At 43.7% G+C, this 22,785-nt stretch overlaps 1 protein-coding gene across 7 annotated transcripts in view; it reads left to right on the top strand.

Annotated features, from left to right (window-relative positions):
* Window positions 1-22,785, top strand: part of GLCE (glucuronic acid epimerase) — a 46,332-nt gene that overhangs the window by 16,039 nt on the left and 7,508 nt on the right. For 4 of the 7 annotated variants that reach the window (XM_042472654.1, XM_042472653.1, XM_042472657.1 and 1 more), the window contains 3 exons: window positions 5,839-5,916; window positions 18,591-19,183; window positions 22,029-22,274. In XM_042472654.1, the coding sequence (XP_042328588.1) occupies window positions 18,604-19,183; window positions 22,029-22,274 (826 nt within the window). In that variant the 5' untranslated portion in view covers window positions 5,839-5,916; window positions 18,591-18,603. Of the gene's footprint in view, window positions 1-5,838; window positions 5,917-14,886; window positions 14,969-15,365; window positions 16,633-18,590; window positions 19,184-22,028; window positions 22,275-22,785 lie in introns of those variants that run through there. The other 3 variants (XM_042472658.1, XM_042472652.1, XR_006104489.1) reach the window with 3 other exon arrangements.

Below are 22,785 nucleotides of genomic sequence, written 5' to 3' on the forward strand. Positions count from 1 at the left end.
TACATGGGGCAACCCTTATACCAAACTCGGAAGCGAATGGGCAGCCAATGAAGATCTTTTAACACCGGTGTTATATGGCTGGTCCTGGGAGCCCCAATGACCAGCCGGGCTGCCATGTTCTGTACCATTTGGAGCTTCCGAGTTTGGTATAAGGGTTGCCCCATGTAGAGTACATTGCAGAAATCCAGTCTCGAAGTTACCAGAGCATGTACAACATTTTTGAATGCTTATCTTGATCATTAGGACTCTATTGGAAATCCTTATTGTTTGAGTGGATTGAGTGTTGGACTATGGTCTCCAGAGTCCTCCTCTGTTCCATCAATCAAATCATTTTTAAAGATGATGAACGACAGCGGGGTCAAGACAAAACCTGTGACACCCCACTAGTTGCTAGTTGACTAGAACACAAACCGGTGGATTCAATCAAAAATCCACCCAACAGTGATACCTTTATTGACCAACCAAAATGCGCAGTATACTTGGTTGCAAGCTTTTGAAGGTCCACTGGCCAGTGAAGCCAGTGGAGCTTCGAAAGCTTGCAGCCAAGTATACTGCACATTTTGGTTGGCCAATAAAGGTATCACTGTTGGGTGGATTTTTGATTGAATTTGCTAAATGGTTAGCTAATCCGTTTTGTTTATATTATTTATTGGAAAGACAGTGCACTAGTTGAAGCCTCACCCTCCAGACCACAAGAGATTCTGAACTGCATGCCTCAGCCTTAATCCTGTTGGTTAGTGCCTACCAGTGTGCAACCATTAAATCAATTACTGAATGGCGAGTCAATTGGGAAGCGCCTTTGATTCAGTGAGTCTCATTTATTTACGACTAACAATAGAATTCAGAATTCAATGATTTAGCCATATTAATCTGAAATATCAGTTTGCAAAGGGATCTTGTGACACCACTTTGAGAAAGAAGTTGTAGCATGGACTTCTGTAGACTGGGTCTGCTTTTTCAGAAGCATCAACTCTATGAAAGTTTATCCCACAAATTGATCCAAGTAGTTATTGTTAATATTGGAAAGATACCCGTAGCTTGGGATGCGATGCTCATGATCACAATGCAGTTTTGCATTGCGACCCTTTGCATTCTCCCTTTGGTTTCCCATTACTAACAGGAGCACGTCAAGGGCCCTGTCTGAGTCATACACAAAGCCAAGCCTTTGCAAGATCAAGGAGAGGAACATTTTTCTGGTACAGGAGCCATCTTTGCTGGGTACGTTTCCAAGCAATTACAAACTCCGCTTCTCCTTTGATATGGTTTTTCCCCCTCTCCCCACAAGTATAAAAGCCACCTTCATTTGGAAGAGTTAATTGGATCCTGTCCATACAGGCTGCTGTTTGAAGTTGAACTTGAAAAAGATGCGTCATTGCTTATGTGGAAAACATAAAACGAAAGTTAGAGAAAAGAAATCAAAACCTCTGTTTCAAAGCCAGCTGGGACCTTCTGACTTTGCCCACCATCTTGTGATCTGATAAGCAGACCTAAATCTTTAGCCGGGCAGTTTATTGAAAATGGTTTGCCCCTTGGATCGCCCCCTAATAATCGAAGGGGCCAGGCGCGTTCCTGGTGGATTTATTCCACAGCCCCTTTTTCCATTGCGGGGGTCTTGTGTTGTAGATCAAATGGTGTGTTTGTGTCTTCTTCCAGCCCCCACTGCACAGTTCCTGCAATTAAATAGAACAATACTGGAGACTAAACTAGGACCTCAGTTGCTGTCTGTATCTGAGAGTCTGGGATTCACATAGCAAATTTCATCTTTTCCTATCCCCATAGTTAAAGCAGGGCCATCCTGCAAGGTCTCAATCGGATTAGAAAAGAATGTCTTTGATGAAGATGAAGGCTCCCGGTCCTATATTGCAGCTCCTTGGAAGTCAGAGGACCTGGAAATTTTATTGGGGTTAGTATGAATTTAGGTTATTATCTTTTTCCAGCCCTTGTTGGAGAAATTCATGTTTCCAGATGCTCTGACCTGAAGACGACTCATCCACAGAAATAACATAATGTCAGGTCTGGTTCAAGGAACCATCTCAAGGTTGACTTTTGCAAGTTTTGGGGTGTGAGTGGGTAGTGTTTTGGGGAGGTAGCGGAAGTAGGAAGAAAAATGGTCCCCAAACACATGTCTATTGAAACCATCACATGTATATGTTGGTCTGGATGAGATTTCTCTTTCTTTCCCACTTTGTAAACCACTTCGCATCCTCATTCCCTTCCCTGTATTGTTTTCAGCCCTGTTGTCAGTGGGCTGCACTGAGTTATTGATAAGTACAATGGAGAGGAGAAGACTCTCTCCAATGGCATCCCACTTAATGTTGCCCCCAATAGTGGGACACAGAGGGGACCCCTCCAACAGAACCCAATTCTCAGGCAGGCATGTATAGGGGGAGGCAGTCCCTCAAGCGTCAAAAATCCCAAGCCACTAGTCTCCACTTGCACAGCGATAGAACAATATTTGCTTTGCATTTATAAAGCTTGACCTCAAAAGGGTTTAATCTTTCTGCACTGTTCCAGATCATTCTGTTATGTGTATGTAAGAACAGGTCTTAATGGAGTTTGTTTTGGCACAGGGCAATAGTTTCAAATCAGAGATTGGGTAGGGCTTGTTGACATTCATATCTGATATTAATAGTATTAAAAAGTGATAAAACAGGTTTTTCTAGTTGGTTTACACACACAGCATTTACAATCTTTGCTCCATAGTCACCTTTAGCTGGCCCCAGGGAGTCACTGTGCTGGGACAGAAAAACTCCTAATTCAAGATCTATCTATCTATCTATCGTGTGTGTGTGTGTGTGTGTGTGTGTGTAATAAACTAGATAAATTAAGATAGATTTTATTTAATTGCTTAGCTTCATATGATAAGAGGAAATGTGGAAGGATCAGTTAACAACTGCGGCAGAGGAAAGTTGGATGTCTTATTGTGCATGTTAATATGTGTTTATTAATGTTTGTAGGTATATGCAGTAATGGGATGTTGGTTTGGTTTTCGTTTTTCTGTGTTGTTGTGTATCCATCCTTGGTTTTAACAATAGTTTCAAAAAACCCAACAATGGTGCCTTCACTCATTCAGTCCCAAGACACCCGCTGCTGCAAATGGGTTTTGCTAAGGTGGCAATGGTGAGCAGCTCAGGTCTCTTTGCAGTGACAAGGCAGCCCTAAGTTTCCCGCTGCCCTTGGCTGTAGGACGTCATTCTGTGTCCAGAACAAGGGACTCAGCCTTGCTAACAATGTTGGGGGCCTTGTTCTGAGCTCAGAGCGATGTGTCTTCAGTGATGGTGGCAGCGGTCAGCTTGGGGCCACAGGAGTGAAGGTGGCTGCCATTGTCACTGCAAAAAGGACTGGAAAACCTGCAGCAAACAGTGAGCTAAGTCAATGCAGGTGGAAGCCCCAAATGAGGTCTAGGCATCATGAGGACAGTCCAGACCCAATTTGGGGTTTTGAGCTGGCATCATGTTAACATGACATGGTCAACCCAGGAAGAAGTTTGAGTATTTAGTCCAAGTAGTGGGCCAGCATGACATAGTGGTTTCGGCATTGGACTAGGACTTTGGAGACCAGGTTTGGGATCCCAGCTTGGTCATATAACCCAACTGGATGACTTTGGTCAAGTCACAATCTCTCAGGTTCAGAGGATGGCAGTAGCAACCCTATCCCCAAGGAAACATGCCAGTAAAACCCCCTGATAGGTTCTCCTTAGGGTTGTCATAAGTTGGAAACGACTTGAGGGCACACAACAACAGCAAAAGTCCATGTAGACAAGCCCTTAGTGGCACCTGACGATGGATGGGGAAAAGCCCTTTCTCAGAAGTGGGAAAGTGTGTTTTCTCTCTTTTTGCACTCTCTACACCTGCCATGCCTACATGTCTTCGGGAATTATCTATGGTGTCATTAAAGCCCCGATTTGGGATTTCCATAGCAGCTGAAGTCTATTCCTTTTTGCTGTTGCCTTAGGTATTTTTGAAACTCGGATACTTTTTGGAGGACTGGAGTTTTGGACGCCAGTTCCGCCATTGTTTCTTCAAATTCTAAGACTTGCTGTTAGGGAGGAGGACCTCGTACGTATGTTTTGATGGTTGTAATGCTTTTTTTAAAAGAAAGATCTGTGGAAGAGAAACTGACAACTTAATGGTGCATGATGCACTAATAAAGCTGCCTGTATGGTTATATTTAATCCTTTAAAAAGGAGAAGGAGAACACCGAAGTTATCAGCATGCAGAAGGCAAGTGGCAGGCTTAAAATATATGCAAAGCCTTGGAGAGGCGATGGGAATGTACTGACGGTCTGGCAGAGAGATTCTGACAGCCTCATCACATCTTTCTGGAAGAGTAAGATCTGAATTATTAAAGCTGCCTTTGTTTATTAAATGGAGCCTCCAGCGGACGGATTACATGGAGAAACGGCATGCGGACTGCGGGCGTATTAGGCCTAGTTTTTAATGTTGGATTTTAAAAAAGAGACAAAAGTAAAATGTTACGGGCGTTTAAATAAGATAATACAATTTTCACTCAGCCTTTTGGAAACACTGTTCCTTCCAGCAGTTTTTCTTCTTGTATAAAAGGCAGAAGGAGAGCGAGAAGTCTGCCGGTTCTTTTACAGTTGAACCAGAAACCCATTTAGAGCAAAATAAACAAAAGGACCTTTGAATAGAAGCCGTTTTGTTGATATTTATTATGGAGGTGGGAATGAGAAATGGCAAGGTTGTGTATATAAACCATTTTGGGGTGGGAAGAGAGTAAACAGTTTCAGAACTGGGAGTTATTGTCTTCTGTTGATAGGAATAAATACCAGCATGATGTTGCTTAAACATGCTTAGATTAAAAGTTTGTTTTCCATTTTGCTGTTTGCTTGGAAACTTTAGAAGTGAACAAGAAACGAGTCTCGGCGCGTAACATTAACGCAAAGGATTGGGATTCAGTAATAAATAAATAAAATAAAAATGAAGGCAGGAGTTTAAATGTGCAAAAAAACGATCCTAAAAACTAAATCATGGAAACAGCACCTGTGCAAAGTCACACCAGCGTTGCAGTGTCTGGAAGAGTAACGGCAGCACCAACCAGAACTGAAAATCTTCCAAACAGAGTGCCTTTGGACGCAGGTTGCCTTCGGTGGGGTGTAGTGTGTTTTCCTGCTTTCCAAAGTCTGTTTTTAGACATGCTCGGCCTCTCCCCTTCCCGGTCCCATGGGTCCTCAGCTTTTATGTCTGGACTTTGAGAAATAGGCGCATGATGGAAAGTCTTTGCTTCTCCTTTAGGCCACCAGAAAGACAGTGCAGTTGTTGCTCCAGTGCATGGAGGCGAGGGGTTTGTTTTCCTTTTTGTAAAACAGAGCCAGAAAGTTTGGGGCTGTTTCGAAAGCAGAAGAGCGGCGGTCGGTCTCTGCCCCACTCTGGAGGCTGCCAGCAAGACTTTTAATCCCCCATGTTTTCTTACGCAAGCAAACTCTTTGAGTGTAACTCTGTAATGGTTTATTTAAAAGCCAGAGTCCTGTAAGTAACAGAGAGGGATTTTGGTCCGGCTTCTTCTGAAATGTTTAATGAATGCTGTGCCTTGTTCCTTTCTCTGACACTCCTGGGCAGCGGTTGGGATTAAATCTTCAATTAGGTGGGATTGTGTCAGGCCAAGCAGATTAAGCTCCCTTTGCTGCGGAGGCGGTGGCTGCCTGGCGGAGGTGACATGGACGCCTTTGATCCTTCTGGGAGTCGCGGTGTCGAGTCTTGCCCCTGAGCCGATCGGAAGGGCTGCCTTGAAGAGCTGCCTCTCGGGGTCTCTTTCCCCCTTTCTTTCGGCAGAAGACGTATTTAGGGATCTTAATTGCCTTTGCTTTGTAATCCTCCAGGTGGGGTTCCATGGAAATGTTCTGAAAAGCTGGGATTCGGAGATGCATTAGCGTTTAGAGGCCTCCTCTTGACTGAAGGTAAGAGAGTCTTAATCAAATCAGTTTTTCCTTTTTTCACTCCTTCTTCTCCTCTTCTCTGTTGCAACCGGCCCCAAAGAGGCAGGTTTAATTCTCGGAAAATGCACCATGGCCCCTTCAGCCTCCAAGCCATTAATGCTGTTTTAATAACTTCCCCAGGCTGCATCCACACTGCAGATATAATGCAGTTCAACACCGCTTTAACCCATGCTGTGGGATTCTGGGAACTGTAGATTGTTATGGCACCAGAGTTCTCTGAGAGAGAAGGCTAAATGCTTCACAGTATTTCCAGAATTTCCTAGCATGGAGACGTGGCAGTTAAAGTGGTGTCAAAGTGGGATATTTTTGCAGTGTGCCCAGGCTTTCAGACTGGCATATGTGGAAGGTGTCATGTTGATAACTAACCCAGAACAGTGAGGAAGGGGATGATGGAGAGGCTGATGATGATGATGGGGATAAACAGGTGTGATTATACCTTTGCAAAGAGATGATGGTTTAGCATCAGCAGAGAGAATACCGAAGGTCTCTTTTGTGCCGAATATGATATGTAATCTTCTTGGTTGGTTGGTAGGGGGGATATCATTGCAGATGGGGAGAGAGGGAGTGGAACTGTTAAAAAAAGCCTTATTTTTAAGATATCATGGCTTCAGGGGCCAGCTGGCATCTTCCAAGATCTTGGTAATCAGAAATCACAGGTGCCCCATAATACACAGTTACTCAAGATATGGTTTTTCTTTCTTGTCGCTTGAGAGTCACGCTTTCCCGAGCCAAACACAAGTCTCCTTTTTCATGCTCCCATTATGTGACCTTCACGCAGCGTTCATTATTGCTAGGCTAAATTTGTGCCGCTGCAAATTAAAACGTTTTCCTTAAAAGCTTGAATATAATTTTTTAGGGCCGTCACATTAAAAAAATAACTGTCACATTATTGAAAACGTGAAAGTTCTTAAAGCGGTGGAAGGTTTGACAGTAAGGCTTTCTGGAGAACTAATCTGCTTGGCAGTTTCTGAACCACAAGGCTTAACTGGAGATCAGTGCTCACCAAGGCATGGGAGAGCTTCCCAAACAGCCAAATTCATATGAGACCATTGACTTTCAGAAGCTGAACTTTAGGTGTAATTCATCTCCTTTCTGTTCATTGTTTACTGGAGAACTGGAGTTGGAATCACAGTTGAAACACACTCCTTAACCTTGTGTCCAGATGATGATGATGATGATGATGTTTAATTGAAACCTCTCCATATTTATTTTTCCTTTCCAAAAGATGCACAGGTTGAGTCTCCTTTATCTGGAATGCCAAAATCTGAAATATTCCAAAATCCAAAACCTTTTTCATGACTGGCGGAGATAGTGACACTTTGCTTTCTGATGGTTCAATGTACACCAACTTTGTTTTGTGCACAAAATTATTTGTAGTATTGTATGAAATTACCTTCATTCTGCAAGGTGTATATGAAGCATAAATGAATTTTGTGTTTAGATTTGGGTCTCATCTCCAAAATGTTTCATTAGATATATATAAACAAATGCAGGTATTTCAGAATCTAAAAAAATCCAAAGCACTTCTGGTCCGAAGCATTATGGTTAAGGGATGCTCATCGTATATTGCTATAATATTGTAAAGTAGTGTTAAATGTTGCATGTAATGTTATGGATATGGAATCCTCCATGCTCCCATGAGTCTTGTGTTTCCTTCTAATGCAAGATGGGTTTCACCTTTCTTAAAATAAATTGTCACGTTCTTATTTTAAGTGAAGAAATTTGGCAGGTGAAGTCAGAAGGATGCATTGCTGAACCTACAAGGGAGCAAAACAAGAACAAAAACCATAAGAAATTCAGTTTCCCAAGTGGACTTTTCCTTCCGTCCTTGAATTTCTACCATTGCAGAGATGCTGAAAACAGTTCTCTCCTAGTTCTCTTCTGTTTGCTTTTCCTTTGGCTACTCTGATGCCTACTTTTCTTTGGACACCTACAAGGTATTTCTAAATATTCAACAGTGCTATAAGTCTGGCGCCTGGAAGAAAATGTTGTTTGGGGGGCAGAATGACCAATGGCCTCATACCTACATCCCCTGATAGCTTTGTTGTGAGAAGGACTAAATCTTTGTGCAAAGCTAGTGTTACACATTCTGTCGCTCTGAGAAAGCCAGAATGATTGGACTAATACCTTGGAATTCTGCATCAGATGTTTGCTCTCTTGCATTTATCCAGAAGGCTCAGTTTGGGCATCAGACTTGTTGTAGTTCCAAAAATTTGTGTGTGTGTCTAAATTTGTGGATTTAGGGTCACCCTCCCTTCTCCCACTAAATATTTAAAATGCATTCTATAAATGTCCCATGCAGTCTGCTTACAGAACCTCCTTTCCGGTGCTTTTTTTAGGATGGAAATGCTTGCCTCTCCGAATGACAAGAGTTTAGATGAAATTAAACTGCAGCAGGATGGCATTTAATATTACGCCATTATACATATTTAGAAGCAGGTTAGATTGGATCCTGGGGAGGAAAAGGAAGGTTATTCATAGACTTCTCTTTTGGAAATGCTGTTTTGGGTAGGGGGAAAAAACCCTGATGGATGTATTGAACATGGCTAAGATGTGGGTGCTGGAAATTATTTTGCTGTCATAAGTTGCATATCAGAGCCTCAATTGCCTTCAATGTTAATATTGGGGATTTTGTACCAAGTGGGAGCAGAGAGGAGGAAGGTGAGCGATGATTAGAAAAAATGTCAGCGCTTTGTGTAAACTATTTGTGCCGCCATGAATTATTCATTTGCACCCTCCCTTGCCCAGACTGCTGTTTTGCAGTGTTTAATATATTCTAAATGACAGTGATTCAGTTAATACAGCGACGGAAGAGAGCAGGGGGCTGGCTGCTGAAAATACGCATTGCCTAGCAGGTAGCGGAGGTGAGGAATGGCTTCTTGGCTTGAACTTAAGAGAAAGATGGTACATGGGAGCTGCCATAACATTGCGCATGAAAAAGGATATATTGGTGTTGGGTTACTTAGGCGCTTTGGGCAATAATGGATAGTCAGTGGAAGGACACCTCACTTGCCTTGATGTGGGAAGATCCTTCAGCATCAGGGGTGAGCAAATTGTGGTCTGTGCCCCCCCCCCCCAAATACCTTCTGGGGGGCATGACAGACATTTTGCCATTTTCCCCAAAGCTGTTAAAATTTCCTGGGGCCATATCAAGGCAAAAATTCTCCTAGCTCCCTTATGTTTAGGGGCAAAAGAAATTGCAGAAGGGGTGCAGCCTTCTGCAATTGTCTGGGGGCCATTGCATTCCCCCCAAAACCGTGACAGTTCCACATCACTCCTGTTTTCTCTTCGTGAAGAATTCACCGTATGCTACTTTCTTCTCTTCTCTGCAATTTTGATGCTGTCTCCCCCCCAAAAAAAAATCCCTTCCAGGTTTACTTTGCAAAAATAAAATTCCAAATACGTTGCTCATGTTCTCTTTTTCCACAGACTCATAATAATAACAACAATAAAAAGTCTAAAGCAGTGCTGTTCCAAAAATGTGTAGGAAAAGCTGAGTGCCTGGAAATTTCCACGTTGACGGTGTTCTCTCCGTTTTGCCTTGTGACCTTATCCAGCGGTTTCTCTGGGAGGAAGATGAGTCCGTCGGGATTTCCAGAGTCCATGCCATGGCCCCATATTTCAGGAGGGAGAGGGATCCCTGGTAGGAAGGCAGCAGGAACCTTTGGATGCCCACATTCAATAACTGATGGAGGGCTGCGTGATTCCCTTCAGGCTCAGCGTTCAAAACCACCTTTAGCTCAGCATATTTAGAAAAATGGATTGACTTGGTTGCAAAGATAACTGCAGAGTTAACCTGTCTACATTTAAATTATTTAGTATTAGCTGTTGTTCAAATCTTCACTCGGTGATGGGCATCCACATGGGCACCTTGAGTAAGTCACACTCTCGCTTAGTTTGACGCCACTTTAACTGCCATAGCTCCATGTTATGGAATTGTTCTCATTTTGTGAAATATTTAATCCTCTCTGGCTAGTGCCACAACAAACTACAAATCCCAAGGTTCCTTAGGATGGAGCCGTGGCAGTTAAAGCGGTGTCCAACTGCATTCATTCTGCAGCGTGGATGCAGTCTGGGTGTGTCATTGATCTGGAGCTGAGTCGGCTGAGGTTCGGTGTTCCCTCCCATCCTCCTGGTGATATTTGAGATGTTTCTGCATGCCTGGAACACACAGCCTTTTAGTAACGGCTCCAAATTCTGCATTCTCTTCCTTTGTGCCGGTTTGGGAATATATTCCTGGAAGCAAGCCTTCCAAGTCACTCCTTTATCCCTGCATTGCTTGTGGGCAGATAGTTAAGCAGCGATGCAAACCTGCTTTACTACTAGGCTTTCTCAGCTTAATTGTAAACCTAAAAATAATGGTGAATAAACTTCTGCAGAATTTCTGAGAATGTCTCTTGGAGTTTCTTGCCAAGAGGATCGTTTTAGGGCAGATCGATGGGTTCCATTTTGTGAGATGATTTTATAACTTCCTAACTTTTTTTGGTCCAGAGTAATGTTTACATGATTAAGATGAACAATGAAGCCATTTTGCTGAAAGTTTTGACACCCCTTTTTGGGGGTGATAGATTTTTCTTAGATCAGTGGCGTTATTGTAGAGAGCATGTCTCTGCAGTCAGTGATTGTGAGATATAGGTTTCCAATGGGCTTGCGACCAGCTCCGAGTTTGCAGACTCAATGAATAACTAAATACTGTACAGCTCTTTGACTTGAGGGTTAAATGGAAAGACTCAAAGTGATCAGTTCAGAGGATTTTTTAAAAAATGAGAGATAAGCAGTGATAATCAATAGCCAGAAAGCCAGTGGTCTGAGTTTTGGACTTTGACTTTGGTGGCCAAGGGAGGAGGAGGAGGAGGAGATGGACAAGGCAAAGAGCTCTCTTGTCTGCAAAGACCAGCTCAGCTTCTTGCAAATCACAGTTCTGTTTGATGCAGGTTCTTAGGAGTTTTAAAAGTTTCAAATACCTTCATATCTCTGATCATGGGTTGGAGGGAAGAGCAGAAGAAGCTTACAGGCCAGTTGGAGAAATCCCCATGGGTTGCACCAACTCGAGACCCAAAGGTTTCCCTAATTTTCCTCTAAGGAGGAGCGCAGGTCCGTCAGAAAGTCTGGCATTCTCATTTCCTGGAAAACTTTGTCCCTAGCCAGCTGGTGTCTTATCTGTTGGGCTTGGGCTTCACAGTTTTGGCCTTCATCCAGTCTCCATGCTAACTCCAGATGCCTGTTGGAAGCTTCCTGTGCCTCAATTGGAATGCCATGCAAACAGGGCTGTCATCAGCATACCAGTGACACATTACTGGTGTCACTGGCTTCTAGCCAGTGCTCAGGCTTAGTTTGCTTTTGGATCAGTTTATTTGTCCTTTTGGCTGTCCATGGTCTCTGCGGAAGTCTTCTCCAGCCCCACAATTCAGAATGAGTTGATCTTCTTGCTTTCATTCTCATCACTGTAGGGTTTTCGAGGGAAAACGAATCCAGGAATGGTTCGCCATTGCAACCCTCTGCACTCGACTAACCAGAGCAAAGTAGAATCCATTGCCACTGTCTCTGAGAGATCTTTGCTTTAGTTTCCCACATGAACATTTGGTGACAGGCCAGTAGTGATGACCGTCTTCTGGATCCTAATTTGGCTTTTTCAGGAGTGGTCTCACAGTTGTGTCCTTCAAGGTGGCTGAGACCATTCCTCAAAACAACATTTATGGGCCCCACAACCACCAGAGGATTACCTCTGTCTCCACTTAACTCCCCTACTAAACACCATAAAGCATGATGGTCTGCTTCAGTGGTTCCCAACCTTTGGTCCTACATATGTTTTGAACTTCAGTTCCCAGAAGCCTCAGCCAACTTGGCCAACAGTCAGGGATTATGGGTGCTGAAGTCCAAACATCTGTAAGACCAAAAGTTTGGGACGGCTGGTTCTAGCTGCTTGTCTCCATTGTAAATATCTGAGATTCTTAAACTGGTTCTCCACATTTAAAAGATTTGTAGCCTGTTACCTTGGAGCTGTTTGATCTTCTGCCTTATTGGTAATTTCTAGATATTTTTGGCCCGTAACAGATAGCAGCAATTATTCATATTGCGGCCGTATGAATTATAGTAGCTCTTCTATTAAATAAGACACTTATTCACGGAAAAATAAGCATACCATTGCTGGTGGAAAAATTGGGAAGAGTTTTAATTATTCCCAAAACGTCTGCAATTACTGCAGAAATAAATCTTACTCTAATGTAATAATCAATAAAAAATAATGCAATTGGTATCTAGTAGAGTGCTATTAAGAATTGTTGGTGCGCAGAGAACTTACTTATGATCCAACAGCCCACATGGGTTGTGAAGTGAGCAAAATCTGTGTACTTCAGATGAAAGGGGAACTTACAACTTGGATCCCAGCCTAAACGGACCACATCCCAAAACTCCCTCCATCATTCATAGGGTCATCCACTCGCTCTGGCCTTAGGCAACACCTTCCCTCCTGCCTTTGACACATCTTTAAAGTTGAACTTGTTGCCTCATCACCATACACACATATTTTGTATTCCCATAACTATGCAGACAGTCTGGTTATAAAGGCACTTCTTGGGCACCAGTTCATGCCATGTTTTGGTCCTTCTGTGCACCAGTTCACTCCAGTAGACCAAGTCTACCAAAGCTTTGGTTCTTCCTGGGCACCAGTTCATGCCATGCTTCTGAGGAAGTAGACGAAGTTTACCAAAGCTTACGCTATAGCATCTTTCGCTTATTTAGTCTGATAGGTGCTGCAAGATCCCATTGCATACTGATATTCCAGACTAACATGACTGTGTCTCTGAATTTATCCCCACACTAATGGAAAAGGCCTTCCTTGAGACCCATTGCAAGTTGGACTGGGAAGCACCTTGTCTCAAGGGACCAGTGGCCTGAGAGCCATCTTCTAAGAGGCTTCAGCATAGAGCCGCCACCATTGCTTGCGTTTTGGGGTGCCACCATCCTTTTCTGGATTTGGCTAAAGTTTTCCCCTCGCTTCTCAAATGGTTAGTAGAGGCTGACATTCCTGGGCAACCTCAGCCACCAGTGCTACCAAATGCAAGTCAATGGCAATCCATCCAGTTCTGGTGCCTTGAAGGCAGCAAGGCAAACCTGGAGATTCACTGTGGAGAGAATTATTTTGCAGCTTGCAAACAAGGCTTTGTACCTAGAGGTTTCCAGGCAACCTCAAGGCGGAGATATAGAGCCGCTAAGTAGCTGCCTCACAGTCAATAAATTCCACCTGTCAGATTCCTGGAGAACTGATCCAATAATGCCGTATTCTTCCCCACATACTTTTTCGACTTAACTGACAGCTGTCCCTTGAATGGCGGCATTCCAAGCAAGACCCTTCATTATCTAAGGTTATCCAAGGCTGTGGAGCTTAATCTCTTTAATGGCTGGGCGAGAAGGAGCAGCCAACGTGAAGCAGTTCCTGGTAATATAGGAGCTCCGGCTCCCAGACTCTCAAAGGGAGTAGATTTGCAGACAGAGATGGAGAGCGCAGGGCATAGATATACTTTGGTTTGTTTCGGAGTAGTGCAAGATTACACTTGGAACGAAGGTGTGCAGAATAGTTAGTCCAGGTTGACTCTCTCTTATCCAGAATTCTGAAAACCAAAACATTCCAAAAACCAATTTCTAGAAGAAATTGGGATAGCGACACCTTTACTTTCTGATGGTTCAATGTGTGCAAACTTTGTTTCATGCACAAATGGTGGAGAGCCATGGTGACCCAAGCTGATCAAATGGACATATCATGGGAAGGCCTGACTCCCCAGGGAAGACGATAATGCTCAGCTAGGTAAGAAAGGCAGTTGGAAGACAGGTAGTACCGCTGAACTGTTTCCATCAAGGTAGCCATGGATGCTGCCCTGAGTTTGCAAGGCATGAGTAGGAGGTCTTGGAGGTCTCTCATTCAGAGGGTTGGCATAAGTTAGAACCAACAACAGATAGCAACAAGCGGACTTCAGTCTGGGCCCGGAGGGAATGTGCAAATGTTGTTGTTGTGGGATGTTCACGCGGTTCCTTGATCTATAAATAGGGGAGCGAGGCTGATGAATGTATTCAGCTCTTTCGTCTGCTGCGGAGTCTTTTCTTCATCAATCTCCAAAGCAACAGTGAAGCTTTGCCCGCTTCGAGGGGCTCTTGCAACACATCCATAAACAGCTGGCAAGAGTTTGGCATTATTGTTTGTGCCATTAGCAAAAAAGGGGGAGGGAAACTTTAATAGACTAATCCATCTGGAGAAGAAGTCGATTTATGAGTCTCTGTACTAAATGGGCTCATAATTACGACAGCTATTTCCTTATAGGCTGTTTTCCCCCTGTTCCTATTGACATCAACAGCAGGTTCTGGAGAGAGAATGAGTCCAAATATAGGAGCCTCCAGTTTGCTGTGAAGAGTATGTTGTTGTTGTTGTTGTTGTTGTATGATTTCAAGTCTGAGCATTACATGGCTGTATTTGGACAGAGGCCCCCATCACTTTGTCAACAGAACTGGACTGCAATAGCAGTTGGTTTGCCCAGTTTTGCTTTCTGGGTGTGCGTTTTGGCCACAAATATGAATTTCCAGCTGTGGCTGTTTACAATTTTCACCTTCAGTTTTTAAGAGTAAGGCCACCTGTTCCTCTGGGGTTGCTCTCTGGGTGTCTGGGGGTAGTCAAAGCCATCTAGTAATAATATAGATTTAAATATACTTCAAGCCAGAATAGGTAACCTATCAGGGATCAGGAATTCACATGCCCCAGACCCTAATATTTCTGCCAGAGACCTTTCGTGCCGAAATGTAGGAAAGAGGCTGAATAAATTCCTTGTTGAGGAACGTACACTTTAAGAGATAGATAGCCTTGTGAAATTCAGTATGTCTTCTGTGAAGACAAATGTTTCATATTAGATAGAAATGCCTTGATGTTTTTGCTATTATATTCAGTTCTAGAAGGACGTTTTGCTCCCGGTTGCAGTTAGGAAACCACAGAAATATTCCTAAGTGTTCTCGCAGTTTTTCTGAAAAGGTAAGACTGCTTCTTTCAAATGCTAGACAGAGGGAATATGGCTAACAGCAGTCATTAAATATTAAGTCTGTTCTGAATAGTCATCCGGCATAGAATTCCTCTGTGTAGATTCAATTATCTGAGTTCTGTTCTTCTGAACAGTATTCTATGTATATGTTTTTTTGTCACACAAAGAAACAGAAGCTATTGTTTGAATTCTGCCCTGGGGTTTCATTTTAGTCGAGAAGCATTAAAATGCTTGCTGGAGAAAGATGAAAAGGCAGATTAATTGTAAATAAGCCATTAATTGGACATTTGCATTCAAATCCAGTGTCAGCGGGGAAGAGATGGATTCTATTTGGGGAGTCTAATGGCATGAAAGCGGAAGGAAAGCCAGTAGTGCATAATCTTACCTTCTCTATATGACCCTCCTTTCCTGTCCAGTTTTGGCTTCCATCACTTACTATCATTGATCGAAGTTCATGCTATTATGGGAGGGTTTTGCTCCAATTATCCAAAGTGGCATGTCAGGTAGGAGGGTTGCAGGTCCTTTCTTTGCAGATGTGAAAATCAGAGTGTCAAAATACTCCGAGAGCTGAGCTGATGATGTTGGACTTGTTCCCTGGATGAGGATATAATTCCACATTGCCATCCTCTGAGGCTGCCTTACTTGAAATAACATCACTCTGCAATCATAGGGTTTGGGTTGTTTTGTTTTTGGGGTTGTTGAATGTTGAGTCGACACTTACAAGTCAAGTCCACTTACGCAATAGATCTGCTCTAGCTTACTGTAGCCAACATAGATTTGGGCCTGATAGGATTGCCTAGTATTTGGCCCCAGAGATGAGTCCCTACCAATGTTGCCCACATTGGACTTGGTTCTGAACTTGGTTTGCAAATGAGGAATGTGATGATGACACATATGTGATTAAAATAGGTTGTAGGTCTTTGGGGAAGGGACTGCGCCTGCCCCATTCTTCCTATCTGTGTAAGAGATCCCCCAATGTTTGCATGGTTAAAGGGAGTCCATTTTGCTCTTTCTCCATTCAGCCATCTCAGTTTTTTTAATCATAAATGCATGTTCCAAATGCATGGGGAATGCATCTGGGGAAAAGCAGAACAAGTGCTGGGAGGACGAGAAAAGCGGATGAATGAATTCATCTCAAAAGTATTCCCTCCTTTTGGGCAGAGGGTTGCCTCTAAAAGGCAGCTTCCACCAGCCTCTCCTTTGCCAGTTCCCTGCTTTGGTGGCCTCTGCGTTCATTTTAAAGCCAGATTAGCCTGGCGTAGATTTTGAAAGTAAACATGGGCCTTATCTCGGTGTAGCAGAAATCCTGCTCTTTACATTTAAAGGCTGGCTTCTTTCGTTTTTCCCTCGTCTTCTTCATGCCTCCAAAAGAAGATTGCATGAAGTGCCTGGAGAAATGAGAAACGTTGGCCTTTCATTCTGGATTAAGATGGGGAAAAGACTTGAAACACTCCTCTTGGGTGGTTTGGGCATTTAGCCTCCTGATAACAGACTAACCGGGTAGATTTTCGCTCCCCTTCCCTACCCAGGTCACGTCTTCTCACCTGCTGACACCATCAGAAGTTTAGATGCAAAAAAAAGATCCTCTTTTGTCCCATTTGTCTTTTATCTCATTGACTCATTTGTCCCTGATCTACTGGAAATGGACCTATCTCGGGTAAGAACCCTTTCAGGTTGCAAATGGAAGAGCTGATGCAGCTATGAGCCAGGATCCTCTAGTCCAGTAGTTCCCACACTTTAGTCCTCCAGATATTTTGGACTTCAGATCCCAGAATTCCTGACCATGTTTGTATAGAAGAGGAAATGTCAGCAGAGGTTGCCTATCATGCAACCATTTAGCTGCAATTTCTTATTCTATACAACCGCTAAAGGTACGGGGGCCCTCTCCATTTTTCAGTCTGGCAGTCCTAGTGCCATATTGAATGCATCTTCTATTTTGCATTCTCCCAGCCACAAGGATGCCATGTTCTCTCTGTGCAAAATGCATAACAGCACAGAGCCCCATTGCTACCTTCGGGGGGAATTTACAACATTGCAGCCATTGACACCTGTCAGAATGAGCAGCTTTTATGCCAGCAATTTTATTTTTTTTAAAAAAGCACACGCTATATAAATATAGCAAGGCTGTCTTGTGCCTTGTCTGAATGGGCTTTGAAACATTTTCAAAGGGGGAATCATTTCATCTCTTCACACACACACACACACACACACACACACACACACAAAAGTGTGGAACAACTTGGCCAGCAAAGCCTGTGGAATTAGAATGATTTTGGCCGTCTCAGCAGAAGGTATGCAAGAGCAACTATAATTCATGCCACTTCTTGGCTGAACCGATGTAATTAATAGGGCAGCTGCCTCATAATTGGCTTTCCAGATTTAATTTTTCTTCTTTTAATACCCTTCCTTTTCCCTTGCATACTGAAGAATGTTTCGGAAACCTTGGTGCACTGTGTTGCCAAACTTAGATGGTTTTATTATATATTGAAATAAATTGCTTTCAGAATGGAATTGGCAAGTTTCGGACCATAAAAAGTTCTGTTACCTTACATTTTAATTAGAAAAAGCTCTTTTGAGTAAGAGCAAGGCCAAAAAGAGAAACTGAATTGTTTACACACACAAAAAAAGTCTGTATTTAACTGTTGAAAGCATTGGAAGGCGCATGCGTCAGAATCTAGTACTGTATTTGAAGGGGACACCATTTCTGATTTTTAACAAATATTGTTTATTAAGGAGATGTAATGAAATGTAAGTGAAGGTAGCATTTTCCTCTAACTTCAAGTTTGGGCACCAGTTTACTCCATGCATTTGGGAAAGCAGACCAAGTCAATAGAAGCTTATGCTACCACTTCTGTTGCATAGTTAGTCTCAAAGATGCTACAAGATCCTTTTGCAAACTGATATTCCAGACTGGCATGGCTAGGTCTCTGAATATTAATTATAGTAATAATGTTGTTGTTGATGATGATGATGTGTGTCTTCAAGTCATTTCTGACTTATGGCGACCCTATCATGGGATTTTGTTCGCTAGATTTGTTCAGAGGAGGTTTGCCCTTCCATTTCCCCGAGGCTGAGAGAGTGTGACTTGCCCAATGTCACCCAGCGGGTTTCATAGCCAAGCTGGGAATCAAACCACTATACCACTCTGGCTCCCAACAACAACAACAACAACAACAACAATATTTTTCGTAGGTTGGTAAACTGAGTCTCCAGCTTGTTGGGGGTGATTGGCTTACACATTAGGGAGGGCTAGTTCATTGATGAGTGGGATGGAAGTGTACTTGCGATTGCTATTCTTAGTATTTGATTTATACAGTGGGTCCTTGGTATCTGCTGGGGTTATCTGCATGGTATATTCCGTGGATACCAAAATCTGTATTACAATGATGTAATAAAATGGTTTCCTTTATATAAAATGTCAAAATCAATATTTGCTTTTTGGAATGTATACCTTTGTGGAATATTTTCAAGTTGTGGCTGGTTGAATCTGTGAATAGTGAATCTGTGAACATGGAGGTCCAATTGTAATAACGTTTTGTTAAAAATATTCAGTTCCCAGAGTCCTACCATCTTCATCATTTCTAGCGTATTGAACAGGTTTGTGTTTGTTTTTAGGTACGATGTGAATATGCGTTGCTTGGCGGCTCGGATCAACTACAAGACCCTGATCGTCATCTGCGTCCTCTTTGCCTTGGTGACGGTGCTGTTGTGGAACCGGTGCTCCAGCAGCCAAGCGGGGCCCTTCCTGCGCGGCCCCATCAGCAGCTTCCGGGCCGAGGGGCCAGAAAAGTGGGCGGCCGCCTCGGAGAGCAACCACGGCGATGCCCCTGCCCCGGCCAAGCAGCAGAGCGAGGAGGCTTCTCCCCAGGAGCAGCAGAAGGCCCCGCCGGTGGTGGGGGGCTTCCACGGGAACAAGTTCCTGGGGCTCAAGTACGAAGAGATTGACTGCCTGATCAATGATGAACACACCATCAAGGGCCGGCGGGAGGGTGGCGAGGTCTTCCTGCCCTTCTCCTGGGTGGAGAAGTACTTTGAGGTCTACGGGAAGATTGCCCAGTACGACGGCTACGACCGCTTCGAGTTCTCCCACAGCTACTCCAAGGTCTACACACAAAGATCCCCCTACCACCCAGACGGGGTCTTCATGTCCTTCGAGGGGTACAACGTGGAGGTCCGCGACCGGGTGAAGTGCATTAGCGGCATCGAAGGTACCTCTCCACCCTTCAGTCTGTTTCGTCCCCGCGTTTTTAATTTCCTGCTCAGGCCTGCTTTGGTTACACTGATTCCTGGACCACCTTGGTCCCTTTCTGGGAGAAAGGTGCCATAGAAATGAAATTAAATAATGAAAACATTTCCCAATAAGGCTGCATTTGCACTTTAGAATTACCATATATACTTGACTATAAGTCAAGGGTAAATTTTGGGGCCAAAATTATGGATTTTGCTATGATCCGTGAATAAGTTGAGGGTAAAATTTAGGGGCACATAGCAAAGGATTTAAAGGATGAGGCAAGACAAAACAATGTCAAAGAACTTACAAAATTCCAGCAGACATAACTCTTTGTACTTACTTTTGAAGCTGGATGGAGGGGGACAGTGCTTTCAGGACAACCAGGGGCTGGTTCCTTCTTTTAAATAAGAGTTAAGATACAGTACTTACATTGACCCATGGATAAGTGGACTCAGGTTTTTGGGTCAAGTTTTTAACCCAAATTTCTAGACTTAGACATGAGTATATACAGTAGTGTAGTTTGACGCCGCTTTAACTGCCATGGCTCAATGCAATGGAATCCTGGGATTTGTAGTTTAGAGAGCTATTTAGCCTTCTCTGTCAGTGAACTCTGGTGCCACAACAAAATACAAATCCTAGTATTCCATAGCATTGAGTCATTGCAGTTAATGTGGTGTCAAAGTGCATTAATTCTGCAGTCTGGCAGCAGCTTCTGTCTCTGAAGGGGTTACAAAATAAGCAGCCACACCACGGGCCACTTAGGTCACCCAAATCCTCTTGGGACACTGGGCCAGTGTAGAAAATCATTTTTATTTCATACACACCTTATACATATACCCTAAAGGCAATTTCATACACAATATTTTAAATTGTGCATGAAACAAAGTTTGTGTTCACTGAACCATCGGAAAGGAAAGGTGTTGCTTTCTCAATCCTCCCGGGTGGGTGACTTTGGAGTATTTCAGATTTTGGAATTCCAGATAAGGGAGACTCAACCTGTGAACCATTTTAAAGAGAAGGCCCTTTAAAGCCCAAGCTTCTGGCCCCATTGTTACATTCTCAAAAGGAAGGAATAAAAATAACTCGATATCAGTCCCTCTTACAGTCTGAATAAAAACAGATGGCTCCATCCTTATGTGGGTTCCCAAATAAAGCGAAACTCCTCCTCACCAAGAATCAGACTGTTGGCAGTTTGCTCTGAATTGAGATTTGGGTTTTCTTTCTCCGTTCCCCAGCTGAGTCCATGCTTTTTGCCACAATGCCCCTCTGATTAGCGGGTCTCATGCTTTAAAGATCCAGCTCCACTCAGTGCTTCCCTTTATATGCTGCCGCCGAGGGTTGCAGCTGTCAGCCTTTGTATTAACGTTTTCCATAAAAACAAATCATCCTTATTATTTGCCAGTCCTGAGGGCATTGCTACTGGATAAAAGCCTAACTTGTGCTTAGTAATTTTGCGAATAGCGCAAATCATTTCCAAAGGGGGATGCTGCAGAGACCTCCTTTTGCAGCATCCTTGCCTGTGTACCCTGTTACCCGTCAGTAGGCACTTTTGTGTTGTGTTATTTTGTGCTTTCGAGTCCGTTCCAACTGATGGCAACCCTGTCACAGCATTTCCTTGACAAGATTTATGGAATGGAGGTTTGCCCCCATTGCCTTGGCTTTGCTGCTGAGTGGAAGGTCACCCATTGGGTTTCTATGGCTGGTCTCCTGAAGTCCTCTTCTAGAGCAACTTCTGCACCACAATGGCTCTCCATCCTAGGATTTTCTTGGCCAGATTTCCTCAGGAGTTTTGCTATCACCACCTAAGGCTGAGAGAGTGTGACTCTCAGTAGCTGAATGGGGATTTGAATGCTTATCTTGCACAGTCCTTGTTCAACACTCAAAACTTCTATACCAGTGCTTCTTAGGTTGTCTGATGTGGGGGACTGTTGGGTTTTTTTCCCACCCAGTGAACCTAGAATCAGCACTAAATTTGTCCACATTGATTACAACTATTCCTTTCTTTTCTGCAAACATACTGGAAATGGCCCATAGTTTATGGACCAACACAAGACCACCAGTTTGGACAGCCGTGCTCTATGCCATGGTGACCTTTCCTGTGTCTGTCTCTGTCCCCTCCATCTGCCTCCACTTCTTACACACACCCCATGCTGATTTTCAATAGAAAAACAACATTTATTCCCCATCTTGGTTGCCTGAGTGGAGATGTCTTAATCGCCATGGGTGAGCTAGCTTCCTCCATTGCAATCGGTTTGTTCCTGAATATCTTCTCCTGCCATCAAGGCATAAAGGAGTTCATTTCAGGCTATCTCCTTGCTTAGTCCCGCAATGTGTTCCTTGAATGTCCTGGGACCTGGAGAATTCAATTATGCGCCCATCTTTCTAAATTAACAGCTGCATGCAAACCTTGTGCACCAGACTTTGCCTTTCAGATTCCTGAGTCCTCTGCCTCTTCGTTGAGCTCATTCTTCATTAATAACCGGTGTGGCTTTTAGCATTTGAAAGTATAATACATAGTGCCTAAATAGGTCCCTCGTTCATTTTCTCTTCAGTCAGGCACATCCGTCGCGGACTGTGAGGGACAGACTGATCTCATAAATGTCTGATAACACACAACAGTCTTTTGCTTAATTTGGCTTCAGTAGTCTTCATTGTCCTCAGTTGAGACATAACTGGATTGCAAGCCAGACATTGTGTACATGGAGGGAAGGGCATGATCCACACAAAGCCTTTGATGGAGTAACATCTTTGAAATGGAGTCCACAGGTTTCTCTCTCAATGTGCGAACCGTTCATGTTCCATCTTTCTCCCTCTTTCGACAGGTGTGCCGCTGTCTACCCAGTGGGGACCCCAAGGCTATTTCTACCCCATCCAGATTGCCCAGTATGGACTCAGCCATTACAGCAAGAACCTGACCGAGAAGCCTCCGAATATCGTGATGTACGAGACGGCTGAGGAGCGGGACCAAAGCAGCCGGCCGGGGGACTGGACCGTCCCGAAGGGCTGCTCCGTCACAACACTGTCTGACAAATCCAGATTCACAAACGTCAAACAGTTTGTCGTCCCAGGTGTGTTGGGGAAGGAAGGGAGGAAGTGTATAGGGCTCAGGTCTTGCTCCAGAGACCCTGGGTGCTTCAGAGACTCCAAAAGTGGGACTCATCCATTCCCATCCCGGGTCTGTGATCTACACTGGTTAAAATTTTAGCTAGTAGTGGGGCACAAGGAAGGCCCGGCAAACCTGCTCTGAACAAATCTTGCCAAGAAAGCCCCATGATAGGTTTGCTACAGCATTGCTATAAGTTGAGAACAACTTGAAGGCACACAACAACAACAAATGTATACATTATAAAGATGCATTTTGTTTCATGATGAAAGGAGAGGATCTTCCCTCCCAGCAAAATTAATGATTATAAGCAACATTTTCTCTCCCGCCCCCACTGCCCCCGCTCTGAATGAAGACAGCCTCATTAATAGGGGCATAATGTATTTCCCCCAACTAATCGATAGCCATTAGAATTAATGAGTCCATTACTTTAAAAGACAACGAAGTAATTTCATCCAGCGCCTTAGGCTGGGGGT

The sequence above is a fragment of the Sceloporus undulatus genome, chromosome 6 (genome assembly GCF_019175285.1).
Source record: "Sceloporus undulatus isolate JIND9_A2432 ecotype Alabama chromosome 6, SceUnd_v1.1, whole genome shotgun sequence".
In the NCBI taxonomy this organism is placed as follows: domain Eukaryota; kingdom Metazoa; phylum Chordata; class Lepidosauria; order Squamata; family Phrynosomatidae; genus Sceloporus; species Sceloporus undulatus.